The 22819-nt window shown below is 34.5% G+C and overlaps 2 protein-coding genes and 1 pseudogene across 5 annotated transcripts; 1 reads left to right on the forward strand and 2 right to left on the reverse strand.

The window, feature by feature from the left end:
* The first annotated feature begins 861 nt into the window (after positions 1-861).
* Positions 862-3921, forward strand: LOC132173061 (receptor-like protein kinase THESEUS 1; annotated as a pseudogene).
* A 349-nt stretch (positions 3922-4270) lies between these two features.
* Positions 4271-8048, reverse strand: LOC132170983 (protein ALTERED PHOSPHATE STARVATION RESPONSE 1-like). Its single transcript, XM_059582158.1, has 4 exons — positions 6843-8048; positions 6224-6447; positions 5431-5657; positions 4271-5291 (listed from the first exon to the last, which is right to left on the reverse strand). The coding sequence occupies exons 1-4, from the start codon at positions 7714-7716 to the stop codon at positions 4466-4468; spliced, it is 2151 nt and encodes a 716-aa protein (XP_059438141.1). The 5' UTR covers positions 7717-8048; the 3' UTR covers positions 4271-4465.
* Positions 8049-11301: 3253 nt separating this feature from the next.
* LOC132170986 (probable protein phosphatase 2C 46) lies at positions 11302-15455 on the reverse strand. Of its 4 annotated transcripts, XM_059582166.1 has the most exons (6): positions 15254-15455; positions 15081-15150; positions 14198-14625; positions 13605-13975; positions 12215-12451; positions 11302-11944 (listed from the first exon to the last, which is right to left on the reverse strand). In XM_059582166.1, exons 3-6 carry the CDS (start codon positions 14514-14516, stop codon positions 11675-11677), a joined length of 1197 nt encoding a protein of 398 aa, XP_059438149.1. In that variant the 5' UTR covers positions 14517-14625; positions 15081-15150; positions 15254-15455; the 3' UTR covers positions 11302-11674. The 4 variants fall into 4 exon arrangements, with proteins under 4 accessions (XP_059438149.1, XP_059438150.1, XP_059438148.1 ...); XM_059582167.1 differs by having other exon boundaries at positions 14198-14622; positions 15081-15455; XM_059582165.1 differs by having other exon boundaries at positions 15081-15455.
* Positions 15456-22819: the final 7364 nt, after the last annotated feature.

Consider the following 22819-nt stretch of genomic DNA (forward strand, 5'->3'; position numbering starts at 1 on the left):
TATACTAATACTATTAGATTGCTTTTACAAATTTCGCCATCCAGGCTGTAACGACACAAAAAAAAAAAAAAAACGTTAGCAACATTTGTACCATTACCCAAAAAATAAAAATCAATTTAGAGCTTCTTTAGAATCACTTATAAAATTCAGTTTTACCCAGTAAGCAAAATGAGACTTAGTACCTATGAATATCTCTATAAATCACTCATTTTATAAGGACTACGCTACGCATCTTCCCAATATAGAACAAGGTGTTACAAACTACATCCCTTAGATCCTAACATTCTAGTCAAAGCAATGTCATGCGGTGTTGGCCGTATACGGTATACCACATGGTATTATTATCATTTGCAACAAGCACTTTTTCCAGTGTGGCTGTGTCGTTACAAAGGCAACCATCTCCTCAACCTTCGGGTTAATGTGAACTTAAGACCGGATTATTATTATTATTATTTTTATCTATTTTCCGTTTTAATTTTATTTCTCACAGTATTGGGGTGTCAAACCTTCTTATTGTATTTTTTTTTTTTTTAATAATAATAATAAAAAGACTCGTAGAATCATGGAGACTAAGTGCCTCCTCGGGCAACTAAAGGTATACATGCACGAATTTACGTAGACGTAGATGTACATGCTATTTGGCTTATGTGCCGTCTGAAGAGAATACCAACTGACCAAGTCACAAGCGACATGGAAAACAACTCTGCAAAATATAACCTTGCTTTGATTAATAAACAGACTGCCGGCAATTGTTTAATGTAATTGTATATGCAACCTCGACGTCCTTCATATTCCCCCCACTCTCTTCTTATCTTCAATGAAGCAATTTCATGTATTCAAAACCTAATTTCTTTTTAGACCATGAGAGTTGTAATGGAAGCTGCACAACCTTTTGTAGCACCTTCACCGGCATCACCGTCGACGCTGCCGCCTCCAAACACCGATCATAGCCATTTGTTGGGAAGACTTATCTTTGGCATTCTTACTATTTTGGTGGTTGTCTTATCTTACTTCTTCTGTAAAATGGTAGTCTTTCCAATTCTCAAGCAACGTTACAGACAGAAAGGTGTGTAATATTTGTGTTCGGGCACAACTTTCTTCACAGTATTCAAAAGAAGATTATGCATGCACTTTTGTGAATGATTATTAACACTAATGTTAGAGATGGTGGCTCATATTCTTGAACGAGGAAGTAATACTGGTTAATTTTAGTTTGTTATGCCAAAGTCGAATAATAAGTTGAGAGATAGAGTAAGGGTATATTGAGAATTTTAATGTACCATGTTAGGGTTTTAGCTAGAGATCAAGGACAAAATTAGTTAGAGGGCCGGTAAAGGCGGTTGCCTCACTCCCCCATTCTAGTTACAAATTTATATACAACTAAAATATTCTTACATAGTTAAGTGTGTGTATATATATATATGTATTCTGGCCTAAAAAAATTAAGTTTAGCCCCTATCAATATTAGACTTGGCCATTTATTAATGTTTTGGCTCATTCTAGTGAGAAATTCTAGTTATGTTCCCTGCTATAGACAATATACTTTTGACACAGTAAAATTAGTCGTGCTCGCTCGTTCTTGCAAAAGCAAGCATATCGTCGAATCACGTAAATTTTGGTTTTTCTCACTTTCTCTTTACTTTTCGCTAAATTGCATAGTGATCTCGACAATCCAAACAATTAGTAGTATGAACAAGTGCCACTAAACCATGACCTGAATGTACATTTAACAATTTTTGTGTGGTTATTATTGTGAATTATGATTGGGGAAAATAACAATTAGGAAGCTTGATGGATGAGAGTATAAAATTGAGGCGATTCCAGTCGGAGGAACTAGTGAAGGCTACCAACAATTTCAGCGAAGATTGCTTGTTGGGGTCCGGCGCATTTGGGAATGTCTACAAGGGGACCTTTGGAAATGAAGGAACACTGGCAATTAAGAGCCCCCATGCTGGGTTCAAACCTGAGCAGTGAAGAATTCAGAAATGGTGAGATCTTCAAATATTGTTAATGTTTTAATTAACATGTTTTTTTTTTTTTTTTTTTTTTTTTTCAAACATATATGCACAGGGTTTGAATTTCTTCCTTCCCAGAAAAAAGGATAATTAAATAATTGTATGGTTAATTTGTTCTCTTGAATAGAAGTGAGGCTACTGTCAAAAGTCAGACACAGGAACCTTGTTGGTCTGGTGTGGGATTTTGTGAAAAACCAGGTAAGCATCACTCCACTGTTAAAGCATGTGTTATCTAAAAAAAGAATAAATTTAATTATTTAATTAATATTTTTTAATTTCTACCTTTAACAGGAGCAAAAAGGGGAAGATTATTAGTTTATGAATATGTACCAAATGGTTCTTTGCTTGAGTACATTATGGGTAAGTCTTTACACGTTTAACATTCATAAATGAATAATGGTAGAAATTATACTTTTATTTTATTACTTTCTCATTTTGCTGACGTGATACTACCAATTAATTTCTTATAAGTCATTGCAAAGAAAAAAATAAAAACATAAAAGCAAAGTGCTAGGAATTATTTTTTTATGAGACAACTATCTCACTTTGCTGATGTAATATTGTTAATTAATTATTGAATCGATCTTTGTTAAAAATAAAATAAATAAAAAATCAATTGCCGATTAACATTACCAAGTTCATAGGGTAGTTGGGAAATAGTGCAGATTCTAGCACCTAAACATGTTTAGTTGGCTGACTTACTGTGCATTGCCGTGTAGGAAGAAGAGAGAGCTTAACTTGGAGGCAGAGAGTAAACATAGCCATTGGAGCAGCTAGAGGTACATTTGTTCTCAGAATAATTTCCGCATAAATTTATAAAAATTAATAAACAAAAAAAAAAAAATCAATAAATTTGATTGAAAAATTGACAGGCATTGCTCATTTGCACGAAGGGATAAACCCTAGCATAATCCACCAGGACATAAAACTAAGTAACATCTTAATCGGAGATGGGTTCGAAGCCAAGGTTTTAGATTTCGGGTTGGTCAAACCAGGGCTACCGAGGACCAATCACATGTCAGTAGCCAAGTAAAAGGGACGAGAGGATACCTAGATCCTGCTTATTGTTCCAGTTTCCATTTGACCCCATTCAGTGACGTTTATAGCTTTGGTGTTGTACTTCTCAAACTTGTTGCTGCTCGCCCCGTCGTTTACACAGGCCAAAATCAATCCAATTATCATATCATTGAATGGGTAAGCAACTAAGAACCTAGACTCAAACATGAAATTTTTTATTCATTAGCACCTTGGGACTCGGGGTCCTCTCTCTCATTTCCTATTAGAGTTAATTTTCTGAAATTCGGGCAAGAAATTCCAAGGATCCCTGGCATGAATATATAGCCATTAAGGCATTAACTCTTGCACAAGTTTTGAATAAAATGGGGGTGTGTCCTATGTACAAAATGCAGGCAAGACCAAGCTTAGAGCAAGGCAGCATTGTAGAAATTTTAGATGCTAATCTTCTAACACAGCCATGCAACACGGAGATGATGCTAAAGATGGGACAACTAGGCCTCAGATGTGTTATGGAAGTACCCAAACAACGCCCGACAATGACGCAGGTGTGGCTGGAACTAGAAGAGGCCTTGTATTCAGTTGAAAACTTCATCAACAAACAGCGCCCAAGGGCTCCTGGAAGATCATCAAGCGGCACATCTTCTCAATCAATCGACCAAGGGACGCATACATCAATGGACTACGACTGTTCTCAAAGCTTTGTGAGTGTAAATGGCGTTGGCCTTCAGAGGTTCCATGTGGAGATGGATAGCCTCTCCTTCAAAGCACAAGGTTAAGGTGCTTAGAAGATAATAGTTTTAGTGTCGACTTTGATAAGAACAGCTTGAAGGGAATATGTGAGGATGCAGAAGAAGAGTTGTGCATGCGATATAATGTAGCAGAAAGTTGAAAGTTGTGCGTTTGATCTTTAACTAAACACCTCATTGTAAGAGAACCATGTTAGACACAAGTTCAACATAAAAACTTCCCACTGTTTCTAAACGTTGGTCTGCAGAATCAGCCATATTTGTTTAAGTTTTTGTATTATGTAACAAACTCAAAACACAAAAGCAGTTCACCTTTATGTCAATAAGAACACTTTTTTCAAACAAAAAATAAAAAACACCCAACAAATTAACAAACATACCCACTTGCAAATGTGAAAGCATGTTCCTCAGTAATGTTCATGCTATTGAAAAATTTAACTGAAATGGAAGTGAAATCACCACTTTCCACAAAAATTTGCTTGCTCACCAGGATTTACTTGCACAAGTTGCTTGCAACTCATATATAGGATAAGAGAAATTGCTATATTTATATTTTTGGAGAAAATACTGTAAAACTCAACCAAATATACAATTAATTAAAGATCTTAACAGTCCCTCCAAACCCTTTTCCTGCTTTTCTTTCCACCTGTTATCAGCTTTAACTCTAGTGTTCAAAGCCCATTCCTTCTAGTTGTATGATGAGTTACCAACCTTTTCATCCACGACCTTTGCATTTTTGCTGAATGTCAAAAGATCAACATACATTTTCTCTGAAGCCTTAAAAAACTCAGCCAAGGACTCAAAAACTGAAGAAAATCCGGTCCGAAATCCATTTACAGTGGTACATTGTGTATCTTGCATGCTGGTATGGTGCTTTGCTTTCTCTGCGTCTAGCCTCTTCCTAAACATATCTAACATAGCTTTCCTTTCTGTCAAGTATTCAATCCGACTCGGCACATTTACCACTGATTCCTGCTCATGAAGCTTTGATTCAAGAATTCTGCTCTCTGCCCTTTGCAATGCCAGGACCTTCCTGTCAAGTTCTTTGGCAAGTCCATCCACCTTCCTTTTCTGTTGCTGCTCCTCTCCTTGTTTGAGCCACAAAGCTCGAATATCCTTCCCCAAGCTTTTCATGGAAGAAGCCACTGAGTTTTCTGGCAACTTCTCCAGGCAAGCCAACCAATCATGACAGATTACAAGTAACGGCAGCCCACTGATAATATGCGGCGGGACTGAAGTCGAAGACCTACCTCTGGAGTAGAATTCAACTTCAGGGGCAATGAACTTGGATAACCAACCATTAAGTGCTTCAATGTATGCCTTCTGTGACGAAACATATGCCGTGAAGCAAGCACGCCAATTTTGAACTTCTGCTTCAAGCTGAAGTGTGGCAAGGCGGTGAGAGTCATTGCAAAACTTTCCATGGGCAGGACAGTTGAAAGATTTAACTTCATACATGATTCGGTTTTGGGTTTCATGTGACTCCAGCATTATCTTCCAGTTTCGCATAAGGCTGTAGAAGTGAGAGAATTTACCATTTTCTATCAGCTTAAACTTTTAAGTTAAGTGGTGATTTAACAATCGAAAAACTAAAATTCAAATTTTAGGTTTCTCAAATCTAACCAACTAATTTGACCCATTTACTTCCTTACCTATGTATCAGCTCCACAAGTTGTGGCTGCAACTCTTCATCTCTCAGTTTCTGAATTCTTTGGGAGATTGATTCTGCACTTCGAATTGCAACCAAGATCCTGGCGTGCAAGTCTTTTACTTCAGCTCTGGTTTTTTCCCCAGAGTATAGGCCATCATCTCCTCTGGCATCCAGGTTCCTCAAACGGGAGCATTTTTGCTCGTAAAGTTTCCTGGTCAAATCTCCAGCCTGAGAATATGATTTAAAACATGTTCAAGGAAGTTGATAAATGGTAGGATGTATCTCACATTACTAAGATTGTTTACAGCATCACAAAATCAATAGCTTTATGGTAGCAAATTCTATATCCAAAATGAAAGAAAATGTCTATCCAAAAGCTTTGCAGAATGGGAGGCTGAGCACCCCTGATTTCAAAACTGTGTTTCAGCCAAAAAACAGAGATACTCTGCTCATATGTTAACTCCCAAAGGACCCATTCCTTCCTTTTTCTTTTTCTTTTTTTCCCCCTTAAGCCTCCCAATGGGCATTCAGCCATTCACATTCAGTTTGTCCATTTCTACAGCATATAAATACTTCAACCAAATTCAAAAGAGAAAGAAATGTGCTTCAGAATAATGCTCAATGGCAGGCATAAACATTGCAGTTCATTAAACAAGACAGTAGATTGGAAACAAAAGAACAGATAACAATAATAAAGAGCGTCCATCTCAAAGGCTGACAAAGAAGAGACTTATTAATCAGCAGGAAACTAGAAGGAATTTTTAAAATTGAAGAAAGTATAAGAATGAGTTTACCTTCACCTCCTCATAGAGTTTTTTCTCCCAAGCATATAACCTTGCCAGTGTCAGTGAATGGCTTCCGGATTCCATTCCACCATAGTCATCAAATAAATCATTTTTGAACTCTGTCCACGTCGAAGAACATTTGGAGCTACATGAGAGGAGACTTTTGCATGAGGAAGACTGAGATGAGGTGGATCGATTCCGTGTAATTGACCGAATGAGCTTATTTGAGCTCTCTGCACCCAAATTTCATGAATGAATACATGAAGTAAGTGGTATATGAGCAATGTCCAACACTAACAAAGATAATGGTCCTTTCCCTCCATGGAAACAAACTTAAGACTCTTTTTGGCCTGCGATTTTAGTAAGTGTATCGCTTAAGAGTACATTTTTAAAAATTCTTGCTTTGAAAACATAAAAAAAATATGTTTTCAAATCGTAGGTAAAGAAAAACATTTTAAAAAACGCACGATTTATTTACGTTTGAAAACACTATTTTTTAAATTGCACGATTTGAAACATCAGTCTCAAACCAACCCTTAAAACTACATTGAGCATATAGAAATTGCAAAAAGACTATATTATGAAATTGTGAAGAAACAAAAAAAAAGGAAAGAGAAAGAGAACCCACCTTTAATTTCCTCCAAACCAGATTGCATTGGAACTCTATTGGCCTCCAGCATCCTAGAAACATCCAAACCAGAATCATAAGCCCTAATAAAATGGTCCTCAACATCCTTCAATGCCTCCAACAATTCCCTCCCATCAGGGGCTGTATCAATCATTCTAAAACTATTATGCTCCTCTTGGCTCTCATTAACATCACCCCCTTCTGTCGCAGATTCAACCACTCCAACCTCACCATTATTCACATCCACAGCCTTCCTCTCACTTATTTCCCTTTCTCCATCCTCCTCCAACTCTGGAATCCCTTCTTCCTCTCTCAGCGCCCTCAGATCCTCATCAGAGCTTTGACTAAACCCACTCGCCACTTGTGTTCTCATCCCATCAAACAGATCGAAGAAATCCCACCCAAAATTTTTATGTACACCTGCCATTGGCGGAGCCATCTCACCACAGAAATGCTCACAGACCACTTCCCCTTCTTCTGCATCTTCAAACTCGTTCTCATCACCCTCTTCTTCTTCTTCTTCTTCTTCTTTAGCTTCTTGGTTTCCCCATTCTTGTTCTTGTTCTTGTTTTTCTCTTTCTACCTTAGAAGAATCCAAGAAAGCTGCAGAATGATAGGTGGGATGCGCAATGGTTTCTGTAGTCTCAGAAGCAGAGGAAGGGAAGGTGATGAAAATTGGAGAAGATGGAGAGGAATGCCGAGCTACAAACAACCTTATGGCGGCTGCTACTGCATTCAGCGAGTGATTATACTTGCAATGTGCATCTGCAAGCGCATACCTCCGCTCTACCGCCAATTTTATCAACCTTTTTCTCTCTTTACAGAGCAACACCACGTCGTCTTCTTCATCTTTCTTAGATGCAGCACAACCCATCTCTCCAAACACACCGCGGGTTCTGCTAAAAGATGAAGTTCTGGAAAAGCTTTAGAGAATCACATAAATTTGCAACTGAAAAGAGATAGACGCTTTGGTTTTTAGCAGAGGTTTCAGGCAACGAGACCAAAAAAAAAAAAAAAACTAATATTTAATATTTCTGTTTGGAAGGTTTCCAGCCAAACCATTGCTTAATCGCAGTAGAATTCAGAGAGCAAAACATTCTGCAAGCAATGAAGAAAGAGATGCTTCTGCAAGCAAAGCAGAGTAACCATTGCATGATGAACAAGTTTCACCTTCTGTTACGAGGATACGTAGCATCACGCGTTGCAGAAGAGTGTGGGACTACCGGGCCTTATTTGGTAAAATAATAATGGCAACAATAAATACAAAAATGGATTTTGAGGTTGCCGTTTCGTAGGTAGGAAAGAAGGCACAGTGACACAGTGTGTTTTTTTGCTACAAGACGGCATGAAGCTTGACCTCGGCAAAAGATATTTTGTCTTCAATAATCAAAAGTTGCTGATGCTCCTGGTATTTGGTGCCGTCTGATTAGAATCCGAATCCAGTGAGGTCATCAAGTGTTTATTACTTTTCGGTGAAATTTTACTTTATACCTAAATAGCATGCATGCGATTTGACGTGTCCCAAATTTTGAAAACTTTTTAATTTATATTTTTAAATTTTTAATTACAGTTAATTTGAATTTATTTATCAAATTTTAAACATTAAAAATAAGACAAAAATATTTGTAATCTTGATTTTTTTATAAAATTTTAAATTAAAAAATAAAAAATATATATTATGAAATAAAAAAATTACAAGGTGACTCATAGTTGGGCTATTTTGTGACCCTTGTTTTTTTAAATTTTTTTAATAAAAATAAAATTGAAGAATAATTTTATCTTTTTAAAAATTTTAACGATAATAATTGACAGAATAAAATAAATTAATAACAATTAAAAGTTCATAAATCTAAATTATAAAATTATAAAATTTAAAAGTATGTCAAATACCGTCATAGTTGAGCAAAGTTCTCATTACTTTAAATTCATTTTTACAAGGGAGATGATGTACAGTGAGCCTAGCTCAACCCCTCCGATTGAACAATGTTTCTACAAATAGTTGTGGGAAAAGTTGATATTCTGCAATGACACTGACAGAATCCTAGCTGTTGTCTTCTTTTGGAGGGTCCTAGTTTAGGGACAGAGAGATGGACGAAGATTTGGACCCTGAATTGACTATTAAGTGCTCAAACCTAGACAATGAACTGTGGTCACGAGAACAAAGATCTTTAAGGCTATGTTTGCCCCGGTCAGAGTCGGTATTGCATGCACTGTTTCAGCTACAGTATCAGTTGATTATTGCCCCCTTCAAGTCAAAAAATCAACCCAAATTTTAAAAACTAGTCTTTTTTTATTCACTTTCCAACCAACTGATAATTCCAACTACAGTTTTTTTTTTTTTTTAAAAGAAAATGAAAAATATTATTAAAAAAAATAAAATCGGAGAACCAATCGAGATGCTCCTTGGCCAAAATGGGGTGGCCAAACCACCCTATTTTTGGCCAAGGGGGTGGCTCCAGCCACCCCCATGGCCGTTATAGGGGTGGTTCGACCACCCCCATGGCCGTTATGGGGGTGGTTCGGCTACCCCCTTGGCCAAAAAAAATTAATATGAAAAAGTCAATTTTTGATGCCACCTGTCAGTTGGCACTGTAGCTGGAACAGTGCCGTTCCAGCTACAGTGCTGGCCCCGGCTGTTGCCAAACATAGCCTAAAATATATTTTATGATAAATTTTATAAAATATTTCAAAATTTCACTTGTTTTGAATTTATCTTTTAAATTTTAAAAACTAATTTTGTTAAAATTTTGTATTAAATCTTGTCAAAATTATTTTTTTTATTAAAAAATGGGTAATTTTTATTACATAAAATAAATCTACAAATTAAAACAAAGATTCTGCCAAAAAAAATTTTGATGAAATCCGGAAATAAAAGTCTTGAATTATTAATGGAATGATTTTAAAAATGACATAAAATAAATAAAAAATAAAAAATAAAAAACTAAAACACTGATTTAGAGGGAAAAAAAAAAGAAAGTGAATTTCAAGGCAAAAAAAACGAAGCTAATCAAGCATATATAGCTCATGAGTGGCCATGATATACACACCAGAAATAACTTTTTAACATTGGTCGTCTGCACAATTTTAATACTTGTAGTAAAAGTTAGCTTATTTTACTTTATGATGCACGACATTGCCCAATACACGCATTCTTGCCATTTGTGCTTCTTTTTTTTTTCTTTTTTTTAATTTATTATAAAGATATTTAAACGTCATTAATCAAATATCTAACAACTTAAAATGACTCTGCATCACATAATAGGATCCTTTCCATTTCAAATGGAATGGATAGTATTTAGTTAATTATCTCTAAAATACACAAACTAAATATTATCTATTCCAAATGAAATTGAGAGGATCTTTTTTCGCATCACATAATTGTATGTGAATTAATTATTATTACTTAAAAATGTCACCTTGAAGCAGTCTTAATAACAGCATTAATAAATTAGAGCTACTTGCTGACCCCGGGTGGTCAGTCTCATAAATAGAGCCTTAAGAGCATTGTCGTCTAACTAATTAAAGTGATTCTTTAGCCAAATTTAAGTCAGGATCGTTAAACACAACCCTTGCATTAAACTAGCTATTGCTACAATAATTTAAGACTTCCTGAAGACATATAAAAATGAATATAATATTATTAAAATGATTGTTTTAATAAAAGAGATAAAGTCTTTAGAGAGTAAAATTAAATGTGGGTGGCTAAAATTAGACAAAAATTTAAAATTTTCTAACTAAAATTTGGCTGAATAATAACTAGTTCAACGAGAATGCTTTAAAACGGCTTTCTTTCTTTTTTTCTTTTTTTTTTCAGATTTGGAATTTTTAGTAAATTTGCTATTTGAATTATTAATAATTTAAACAATAAATATATTAAATTTTTTTTTAAAAAAATGTTTTTATAAAACTGCCAGCTGCTCGGTCAGATAGCCAGATAGGTCCTACTTTACCCGTTGAATTTGATAGGAGAAAATCTGAGAAAGGCAAGCCAAAATCAGCAAAGAAAGGTCGAAAGAGAGTTTGGTATATGGAGAATTGTGCCCTGAAAAGTGATAAGAGAAGAAGTGACTAGTTGAAGGCGGTAGGGGCTATGTCATGTCATGGGGTAATCCAGACTGAATAATATTCTCTGGCAGTGGCCGGTAAGAAAAGGCATCCAAAAGCTGCCATCACACAGTGTCCCAAGCCACTAGGTGAAAACTATATATATACATATACATAGTTTTGACATATATATATATATATATATATATATGTTATGATTTTGTCGTTCTCGTTAGATTTTACAATGGTATATATATACATATATATAATGTCAACTTAGTTTAAATTTTTGGATTAATTACTCTTTGCAAAAAGAAAAATGATGGTTCAAAGAAGTTGAATGCGGTAGGCATTTTAACTCAACATGTCTTCAAGCTAGCGCCACAAGCAGTCTGAAAGAGAGCAACATGCGATGTGAAACAACAGGAACTGAAACTTTCGATTTCTGGGAATGAAGTTTCACATAATTTACAAAAACATATAAAAATAAATCCAAAATGAAAGGAGGGAGGAGAAAAAATGAATAAGTAAGAAGAGAATAGTCCTAAAGAAAGAATCATCAGCGTCACCTTTGAAGCTCTATTTTTCCCTGATTCTTTCCTTGCTCAAGTCCTCAGAACTAAATAAAATACATGTCCAAAGTTAAAAGGTTACATTGTACAAAGAAAAAAAAAATAATCGACTGAAACTTCTCTTTATCTCTCTTGGATATACAAAGCTCATTGGCTGTGAGATTCTGAGAAGCATCCAACAGTAGGTACAACAGTACAAAAGATGAGGGGGCTTCATTAGGTAGTGCTAGGTTCCACGGGTGTGGCACAGGGGGCCAGAGCTTTTGCAGGTAGGTTAACACCACAGCCTCTCACAGACAAAGTAGGGCCTCTTACCGAACTTGCTCTGCTCACAAGATTTGAATCAAGAAAAACAACTATGACTGTAATGTCATCGTGGAAATGTCGGCGGACGCCACGGTCGATTTTCTTCAGATCTGAGTACCTCATTTCTCTTTTCTTAGCAGCTTCCTGCAAGGCAACTTTCACAAGCCTCCGGGCACTTCCCTGCATGAAGAGCAGGTAATGTCAAATTCAGTTATTTCGAATCTGATACTCACGTTAATGATGATAACACAAAACAAAAATGTGATACTTATTATTGGAAGGGCTTGAATATCCCAAGATTAGAACTCCATAAAATTTCACAAGTAACCAGAAATTCCAAAATGTATACAGAAAAAGGTGCAGTTGTTGGCAGTTCCTCTAAGAAACTAGAGGATGTAGGTAAACACATAAACAGAATAGAAACCACCATTGCCAAGATGAATATCTTACACTGTGTGGGTGATTTTGAACAATGTCAACTGCTTCCTGATTACTAAGGTGCTCCCACAGCCCATCAGAAGCAAATATGAGGAACTGATCATGAGGTTGAAGTTCATTCACAGAAATTGATGGCTCAGAGCTTAAGATTTGCCTTTTAAAAGGTTCACGGAGGCGAAACTTAGCATACAAAGGCGCCCTGTTAAATTCAGCCTTTTTTAGATATACATCACCGATAGATCTAGATACCTGCAACACAAATGCATCAGTAAGTAAATTTTGAAAAAGAAAATGCTCAACATGCCAAAAAAAAAGTTGCATCATAATATCCACACACATACATATGTGTGTATGTGTGTATGTATGTTTGTGGGGGGGGGGGGTTGCTGACTATAATGGAAAATCGTCCTAAATTTGATTTGAATCGACAGAACCAAATGGCTTTTTTTTTTTTGGTTGGAATTTGAATGGTCGATAGTAGTGTATACATGGGAAAACTAGAGGACCTGTCCTTTACATGAAGACACAAGCATCCAATAAAGGTAAAAATGGATGAAGCATCATTAAGATTGATATAATGCTGTCCTCTCACATTTTCGCTCTTACTTATATATAAATCCACAAACACAACTCATTTTAGTAGATTCTTCAAATTCAATGGTATTATAGGGAATCATCAGTAAAGGAATCACATGTACAAAAGGTTCTTTGGCAACATCAAGCAATTTATTAATTATTACTTTTTATTGTGAACCCCATAACTTATGCTAGCAATATACACGATTGACAACAATGGTGATAATCAATACTTGTAACACCTAATCTCATTTATCAAAATGCCACTATAGTTCAACAACTTTGGCCAATATATATATTCAGCAGCTTGTAGTAGAAGGGTAACAATGAAGAGGAAATAAAAAGAGAGAGTCGTCTGCAAAAACCAAAAATTAAAGTCTGCTTTGCAAATTTTTCCCCCTTAAACAATATCCTTCAGAAATTATTAGCATCCAGATTAAATTTACAGAGACAACTGTAACAGTCTTACTCTGCACCCAGATTAGGAACCATGGACACTTAAAAAACATTACAAAGCCTGAACCACATGCAGTCTGCATGGACCATCACAGACAACATCACCCTTAAAGAATTAGATGATGTATGCTGCATCTAGAAATTGAATCAATATTCACATAAATATGGATGAAAATCACATCTGCACAGCCGGCCAGTTGTAACTAGATTTAATCCACTACTAAATTCTTTTTAGTTTTTAAAAGCATTAACGTAGTAACATATGCATTTTGCAAATCAAAATGATACAAGAAATCATAATAAAAACAAGTGATACATGTGCCAGGTTCAAATGAAGCATAAGTCATTATCACCCACACAAAGAACTCACCTGTATCAAGCCCTTAACACGCCATACATTATGCTTTAAAACCACGATGTGTGAGTCGTCCGGGTGCAAAGAGTACATCTCCTGTCTCACTGATTCTATTCCCACGTTATGCTCTGCTGAAAGTTGGATGGCAAGGACCTCCCCAGTTGCCTTGACAAGCCTCCCCAGCACTGCACGGGAATCACCAACATTGGCGATGTAGAGGGTGCCGCCACAGATCACACCAACTAGGCAGCAAGATCCAACAGCTGCAATCTGGGGTTTCATAGGCCATTGTTTCGTAACAACAGACAGAAATCCCTCTTCTGTTGCTTGATATGCTTTCCTTATCACATCCACTGACATGGATTGTTGCTCTGAGGTGAACCCTGCTAAAAGGCCAATTTTAACCCAACCATGAGGACCAATGACTCAATTTCCCACCCCAAGCTCAACAATTGAAGTTTTAACAAGACAACAGCCCAGAATCATTGGAGGGACTTGCATAAATTTTCATGATTCTCAATTTTAATGACACAAAACAGAGTAAATGTTAATTTTGGCACTAACAAACATTCTCATGCTAAAATTCCATCTGAGCTTAGGTTTCTTACTCTTAAGATGCTGGAATAGGTGATCATTAATGAAACGTGAGGTCTCAGGCCCGCCATGACCATCATATATCCCAATGAAGGTGCCATATGGGCCAGACTCATTCAAGCTCAAGGGTCCAGACTCAATTTGGCTTTGATCCTCAAGCAAATTGTTGGCTTGGACAACTGCTATTGAGAAGTCACCATTCATGTGCTGACCGGTGTCTTTGTACCAAAGTAGTCCATCTTGCCGGCCTGCTGCATCCGAACCTGTGCGGACATAACGGTCCGAGGACGGTCCCAAGCAGGCCCTCAGAAAGTTTATCAACCTTGATAACATCCCTCATTTCACAGCCAGCCTCCAATTCCTCCACATCCGAAATGGATGCAATACCACTCTCGCCAACCAAGATCCCAGCAGCCTCCTCACCCGCAGACCAAGAAAACTACTATATGAAGGGAGTAAACAACATGATTAATAGTAATACAATAACATCCTAACCACAATCAATACTAAATCATGTAACTGACAAAAGAAATAAACTTTCAATGTAAATTCTCAGCTGAAAATCTCATTGAAATTAACACAATATGACCTGAAATCTAAAACCCGTCACCATTTCAGCTTAGAACTTAAAAAGAACCATGACCCTCAAACTAATACTACCTATAAATGAAGAACACAACAGAAAGAAAACAACTGTTGTGGCAAAGCGTAATGGTCAAATCTTACCTCCACATTCCACACCCCAACCATATAATCCTTTGCCCACACACCCAAAATTCAGTAACTTCTAACTACCCAATAACAAATTAAAAACAATAATTCAAAGAAAAGACATCAATCACACAAATTTGCCAAGCTATAAGAAAAACAAACATGTAGAGGAGAAAAACAACTCACAATACAATTATGCAACTCCAATCAGTTCTGGTCAGCTGCCGAATGATACCAAAATGAAAACGAAGGGGATCTAAAAGAAACAGAGCAATACATGTGAGTATAACAACGTTAGATCCACGGATCCATCAAATCAAACTGTGGCTAATAGGGTTTTTTGCATATGGGTCACTAACTCTTTTTCTCTTCTTTTTTTCCCCTTTTCCTGCGCTCTATTTTGGATTTTCCGGTGGGTGATAGAGGAGGCAGAAGACGAAGAAAATATAGAGATAATTGAATAAAGAGCTCTCAATCAGTAAGATTGAACGAACTGAAACTCTTCTTTTTCTCTCTCTCTGTGTTATTTCTCAGCACACAAAGCCTTATAAAAGAAAACGAACAAAGCGATGGCTGAAAGCCAGCAATGCATATGGGCAGCCATGGGCTCCACACATAAACCAAAGAAAAGAGAAAGTAGATAGAAAGAGGTAGAATAAAATTAATTAATCATTATAATTTTCTACATATATGTATATATATATATATAAATGTTATTTGCTTGAGACTCCCCTTTTTCTGGGGTATTGTAATTTTGGCTAAACATTTTTATCACAATATATATATATATATATATATATATATATATATATATATATTCAACGTTTTGGCTCGTACACAAATGCATGTTCTGATTGTAACTCGTCACCATAAAGTGAATATTGTGGGTTTATTTATCTATAATTTTGGGCAAGAGTTTTTCTAGAACTACATGTCCAATATTCATGCTTAATTTTTTTTTTGTTTTTTTTTTCAGAATATAAATGCTTAATGAATTGATAGGTTGTTCGATCGGAGATTCGGAGTAAATATTATTATTATTTTATATTCAAGTAACTTTTTGAGATTAGCAAATGGTGTATGGCAGATTGTTTAAAAAAAAAAAAAAAAATCCAAAAAGCAAAATACTAAAGAAACGTCCCCTTTAACATTTAAAAAATAATAATAACTAAAACAAAAAAAAAGATAAACTAAAACCAAAACTTTGAGCAAGAAAAAAATAAATCATCGCTCAGTTTTAGTTTTTTGTCATGCATAAAATTTCATTATAAAATAAGTAAAATCACTTGCAAATTGGCTAGTTAAAAGTATGGTGGTAAATGAACAATTCTGAGTGTGAACTCGCTCGGAATCAGTTCATTTAAATCTGAATCGAACTTAGTTCATTTTATATATGAGTTGTTCGTAAACACAAAATTCCACTTAATTACAAAACCACACATATTCCTATAAACTCTACTCGACTTGGTTAATGCTCGTAGACACGAAATTACACTCAATTATTAAACGAGACACGTATCCATGTAAACTTGGTTAACGCTTGTAAACACAAAATTACACTTGATTATAAAACGAGACATATTCCTCTAAACTCGGCTCGACTTGGTTAGCACTCGTGAACATAGCTCGTATAACCTCAACTCGACTTGTTAGCTCGTTTGTATATATTAATATGTATGTATATATTATAATATATTATATATCAGTATGTCATGTAATATATAATTATAATTATATGTAGATATCATTTGTTATATGTGTAATGCCTACAAATTATTTAACCATATAATAAGTGTTACTCTACAACCTTGATAATGAATTATAAGCATATAAATACAGCATCCATTTGCAGTTTTGTCAAACTATTTTATCCATTTGCTACATGATGAGATCACCCTGTAGCTTCGAGATCTTGTAACGACCTTTGCGTATTTTCTTTAAATTTTATTGCCAACTAATTTATAAAACAAATTATTTTACATTTGCAAAAAATAACGCAATAAATCAACGGCGGTTGATTTATATAACAAATTATAAAAACATATATAGGTCAATATTCATACGGACGGCGGTTGTTATTTATTGTTGCTTGAAATTTGAGTATTATGCTTCCGTGCGACACGTGGTATCGTCTACAGAAAATGTCTCTCTCTCCTTGACATGAATACTTACGTGTCTCTGATTTGGAGAATTGGAGTAGGAAGATACGTGGTCTCACATAGTGGTGAACAAGTGGCAAATTTTATATGGATTTGAGCCGAGAAAACAAAATCTGATGAATATACACAATTTTTTTTTTTTTTTTTTAAAAAAAAGATAACCGATAAGAAAAGGACAAGGTAAACTGATATTTGGGAAAGACTTTAGAAGTTGAATAAACCGATAAAACATAATTATTAATTAATAATCCTTGCTTGAGTACACAAAGTTTTTAAGGCTTCTATTAATAAGAGTGTGTCACACTATGATTTTGCAGGTCAAGTGTTTTTTTTTTTTTAAAAAAAATAAAATTGTAGAAAATTTATTATTTGGGGGTTCGTTTGAAAAAAATGCCAGTTTTAAAATATGAAGAAAAAAAAATCATATTATCACGTAGCAATAAGGAGCATGTTCTAAAAAATGAAGATTTTCAAACGTTTAATTGACAGAAATATCAATTTTTTTTTACAAATTTTATCAAATGTTTTATTGCGTTTTTATTAGGTGAGTCACTTACAATAACCAACTCGTAGATAAATTATTGTTAAAAAGAAAAAAAAATAATTATAGAGTTTGTTGGGACGGTCACATCAACATTGTGAGATAAGTACAAAATAAAAATGTTATATTATGTTACAAAACATTACTCATTTTCTAAGGTTTACAACTGATAAACCAAACCAACAAGGGAAGGAGGATAAAAGAAAGTCAATTCTATTGTATTAATTAAGTGACAGATTTGAAAGGAGATAAAGAAAAAACAAGGATTGAAACACAAAACGGTCGCATGTGCTTGCTTAAGAGAGTGGGACAAAAGAAAAGCCTGCTTTCTTGCATTAATTAACAATGCTTTTGACTACTTTTGAGCCTAGCCTCTAGTTTGAGAATTGAATTAGGACGAGTTCAATGCATGGCTTATGCTTTACTTGCATTGAATCTGTAATATTCATACGTAGATTTCAATTGTTAATTTTAAAATAATAATAATAAATGAATAAAAGATAGAGAAATGACAAATATCTTGAAAGTAAGAGCAAAATTTTGACCAACAGATTAAAGATAAAGAAGAGTACTCCAAGTACCATATAAATGCATTCTTTCACGACAAAGAACAAAAAAACAAAACAATGACAAACCCTTTTTTTTAAAAAAAAATCTTTTATGATAAGTTAGGGTGAGTAATGATATAGCTTTTAAAATTACTATTGAATTTTAGGTAGTCATTATTGAATTTCGATCTATTGGTAATTTTAAAAGTCACATCACATTTGTGAGAACTCCAACTTCTCCTTGTATCATTACTCGATTAGGAGTATTTGATTACAGGACTGGATCGCATGTAATAGGACAACTTTATGTAAGAATTTGTTAAGATCTCACCTGTTCGGTCAAATGTTCAAACAGTTTGAGTAAGTAGAGCCCTAATCGACTCTCATATAGACTGTCCTATAGTAATAAAAACAATAAAAACAATCATATCGCATGAGATCTAGATTCTTGATTATGTAGTTCCTACAAATAAAATATTTAATGTGTTTTTTTATTTTATTTTATTTTTTATTGTAAGATTCGAGAGTGTATTCTTGCTTAAAAGCAAATATAACCAACTTCATTAGTAGAATTGTAATACTAATATTTAAGAAAAAGAATCATGAATATAATATTTGATTCTATTTCTTTTAAATTCGTATATTTTGGAAAAAAAAATGGTATTAATTCCATTTCAAATGAAGCCATTAGAAAATACAGGTTTGAAATGAAAAAACAAGAGTACTTTTTACAGGCTGCAAAGATAGATTGTAATTGACATAAGCATTGGCAGTATTGACTATTGAAAATGTCAAAGTGCCAAGTGTCCCTCTGTTCTTAGTCCAATGGAGGTTTCATACCACTTGGATAGAGTTTTGACTTGCCTCTTGTTATTCAATAACATGACTTGTCAAACACAAATTTTACTGCGTCTCTAAGCATGCACTAAGTTGGAGTTGGTCCAACAAATTTATCAGAAGGACCACATGGAAAATAATCCTATGACTGAGAACTTGCTGTAAAAATTAAATATATAATTAAATGCTAATTGACAATAAAATTAGCAGCGGAATGAATAATTATATAAATACCTCTAGCCATGCTTTGCTCAAGCCAATTTGAAGAACAGCTCCACAGCAACCAAACTAAGAACTAAACAATTGAGAGGTTCTTCTGACCTATGCCTACCAGTGAGTGTCAATTGATGGAATACACAGGCCTTATTTATAGGTAGGTCAGGGGACCCTCAATTAGAGCTGTTACCTTAATTATTCCTCCCATCAAGGAATAAAAATCAAATCAATACAGCTAATTGATTCCATAAAATAAAATCTTTAATGAAATCAAATACTTGTTCCACAAGAATTAAATCAGTGATTTAATTCAGAATATTTGATTGAAATCAAATACTTGTTCCACAAGAATTAAATCAGTAATTTAATTCAGAATATTTGATTTACACAATAAGCTTTAATTGGAATAAATTATTGAACACCGCAATTTTATAATTACAATAATATATGTGACGTAAGGGACATACTTTAAATGAAATTTCTTACACTTGCCACACGGCAAATATTTTAAGACAATATTCAGAAGCCTCTTTTCCACTCTCTCTATTTAGTTTTCTCTTCCAAATACCTTACTGACTTACTAAGCTCTCGACAGTCTCTTGGAATCGGTGGTTTTTGACAACTCTTTCTCTTGTTTTGCAAGAGTGATGTCACCGGTTCGACGATCTAATTTGTGCTATCTTGACCATCTATATTCAATAATGAAAGATGTCCCAAATTGATCACGTGGATATTTGGCCTTGTTGCTTAGTGTGGAAGCACAAGTGACTCAAGTTGAAAGAATACAAAAGAAAATAATGAAGATACGAAAGTGATGTAGCCATAGATATGGAGTTTCACATTGTTTAAGCGATGATATTAGGGTAGCCGTCCATTCCTTAGCTTTCACGTTTTTCCCAAAAGTCGTATTGAGTGAGATGCGCAAGAACGATTGAAAAGAATATATAAGCAATTGGACAAACAGCCGAATTTCAATTACAATTTGCATGCACTTTCAGGCTCCAACAGAATGGGAACGCAATTGTTGACTATTTAGGAATTGGACAAAATAAACGGTGGTACGGTTTAAAGCCTACCAAGTTGCTAAGTCGCATATTTGGTGAAGTATTTAATTTGAGAGAGAAAGCTAGGCTTCTAACTGTTAACAAACTGTCGAATTTGTCAAATGCATTTTCTCGTGCGAGAAAATGTTGTGCATCTTGTGCGTGCAGAATGCAAGATTACACTCATGCGAGATCAATAATTGAGAAAGTATAATATTTTTAGTCCGTCACATCATCAATTAAAAATGTGTACTATTCTGGGTACGGTTTTCGTATGACATACTTTAAAATCAAAATTTAATTTAGAAGGCGTTGAATTGGGTGATGATTTTTTTTTTGGGCGGGGGATAATGGGATATTGTCCTTACTCATACGTATCAAATAAAAAATCTTGTATCTATGTGTTCTGACTTTTGAGTGTGGATACAAAATGAGATTGCCATATAGTAAACAGCTTAATACTCCTAATTAGTATTCTGTGTGCACAAACACATGACACGAAATTAAAGCCAAAGTTCAAGTTAGAAGGGATTGAATTGGACGATGATTTGTTTTGGGCCAAGGATATCCATATGAATGAAAATGACATAAAGAATCTAAATTTTGTGGGTTTTTCCAAATTTTTGTCACTTGATTCATTCCTATTCACATGTATCAAACAACGAGCCCTGTATTACAAGCTTTATTGTGTGATTTGTTGGTCGAGTTAGACAGTTTTAACATTGTTATATTTGCTTTTCTTTTAAATCATAATTAATTAAATGATTAAATTTATTATTATTTTTTTATTGATTTAAACTTTTGAAATATACCAATAATTTAACATGGTTTATGGTTTGATTGCAAAGTTCTCTCCGCCTAACAAACCAGACAAAGAAGGATACAAGTAAAAGGATTTTGAACTAGAACTTATTGCCCAAAAAACTATGAGCCACAGGCCAATCTATCAACGACTTTATTATGTTTGACGATGATTGCCTCATGATGTAGCTGCTACTCTACGAGATTTAATGTTTCATTATGTGTTTGAAATTAAGGTTTTTTTTTTTTTTTTTGGGGTCCCATTAAGGCATTAAGTCTAATTGGGATGATGAATCTGTGATGAATGATCACATAGAGATCTGAGTATACTTCAAACATGTTTTTTCTGGTTGTGGACTTATTCTCCAAGAATCTGGACTTTGTTGTTTGAAAAGATCATTCTTGGAAATGGTCGGTTTTTACCGTTTGATGGATACATTTTACTGTTTGTAAGGGATATATATAAAATATAATTAAAAATAATAATATTTGAGAGGGTTTCTATTAATCTAACTTTTTTATTATTATTATTATTATTTTATTAAGAGATAGAAAGAAAACAAACAAAACAACAACTACAAGTAAATAAAAGTAACAGTGGTGGATATTTTTCACTACAAATGAGAAAAGAGGGGAAATAGGCAAATGAGCGAGAATGCAGTGAGCTTTAACCGCAGCCCAATAAGCTAGGTGGTGGGTGCATAAGTTTGAACTTTTCTTACATTCTAAGAGAAATATGGGGGAATTATAGCAATATAGTTGATGATAATGTTGTCAATTTTCCAATTTTAAACTAGGGATGGGTGTTAAAGCGCTAGGATGCCTGTAATAAAATCACCCTTTAAAATGACATCACAGATGTTGAGAGAGATAGCGGAAGAGACTGGGGACAATTTTTGCTGTATTACTTTCTCATTGCTAATGAAGAATTTCATTCCAGTATATGTTTGATTTATTTGTTTGACAAATAAAAGAGTCGCTAGAAGATGCTTTAAGTATACCGGACAATCAGATTGCGATTGCTAAGGATTAAGGAAGTTCTGAAGAAGCAAGCGGGCCTCGATCCGGTTTTGTGTTTGATTGCCAATGAAGGCTGAAGCCAAAATAGGCCAAAAATAGTCTAGAATAGGCCTTAAGAAGAGGTTTATAGAAGCCCAAAAAGAAAAAAATTAAAAGAGGCCTAAAAAGCCCATTGCTTGAAATGCGATTAGTTGTTAATAATTGGTTTTCAATAACTATATATATATAACTGCCGGCTAACCGGCCCTAGCGAGGCATTTGTGGTTATTTAAAAGTGATAATCGCTTACACCGGTTGCCATTGTTGTTGCAATCGGTTGTACGGTCCTAATTGGAGATGTTTTTAGTAGGTGAAAAATATATAATTTTTTAATAAAATTTGTTCAAACTCTATTAATATTATTAAAAATTATATATATTTATAACAGATTTAAGGAACAACATTACAATTTGACATATTGGAAAAAAAAATTCTCTTTTTTGCATTTAACTCTTAATTTAAAACGGGTAATTAATATTTGACTCTGTTTATTAATGCATTTTAGAGGATTTTTTTAAATTTTTTTTTTTAATTTGATCTTTTTAATATAATATAAAAGTAAAATTATTTTTATATTTTTAAGATTGTTTTATGCTTTTACGTTCACAACTCAACAACTGAAAACAAAAGACAGAAGAGAATAACAAAACAGACCCGCTAATTCCATAGGATTTGTAGAAAACTTCTCGCCCTTCGCAACTTTCAACCCCCTCCCCGCCCC

The sequence above is a fragment of the Corylus avellana genome, chromosome ca2 (assembly GCF_901000735.1).
Source record: "Corylus avellana chromosome ca2, CavTom2PMs-1.0".
Classification (NCBI taxonomy): Eukaryota; Viridiplantae; Streptophyta; class Magnoliopsida; order Fagales; family Betulaceae; genus Corylus; species Corylus avellana.

Excerpts from the sequence above, each read along its gene's own strand:
- LOC132170986 (XM_059582166.1), bottom strand. The coding sequence starts at position 14,516 with ATGTTATCAAGGTTGATAAACTTTCTGAGGGCCTGCTTGGGACCGTCC. Across the intron at positions 13,976-14,197 it reads CCTATTCCAGCATCTTAAGA|CAGGGTTCACCTCAGAGCAA; the intron begins GTAAGAAACCTA and ends TTGGCCTTTTAG. Across the intron at positions 11,945-12,214 it reads TTCAAAATCACCCACACAGT|GGAAGTGCCCGGAGGCTTGT; the intron begins GTAAGATATTCA and ends CTCTTCATGCAG.
- LOC132170983 (XM_059582158.1), bottom strand. The coding sequence starts at position 7,716 with ATGGGTTGTGCTGCATCTAAGAAAGATGAAGAAGACGACGTGGTGTTG. Across the intron at positions 5,658-6,223 it reads AACTCTATGAGGAGGTGAAG|GCTGGAGATTTGACCAGGAA; the intron begins GTAAACTCATTC and ends TCATATTCTCAG. Across the intron at positions 5,292-5,430 it reads CTTGTGGAGCTGATACATAG|CCTTATGCGAAACTGGAAGA; the intron begins GTAAGGAAGTAA and ends TCACTTCTACAG.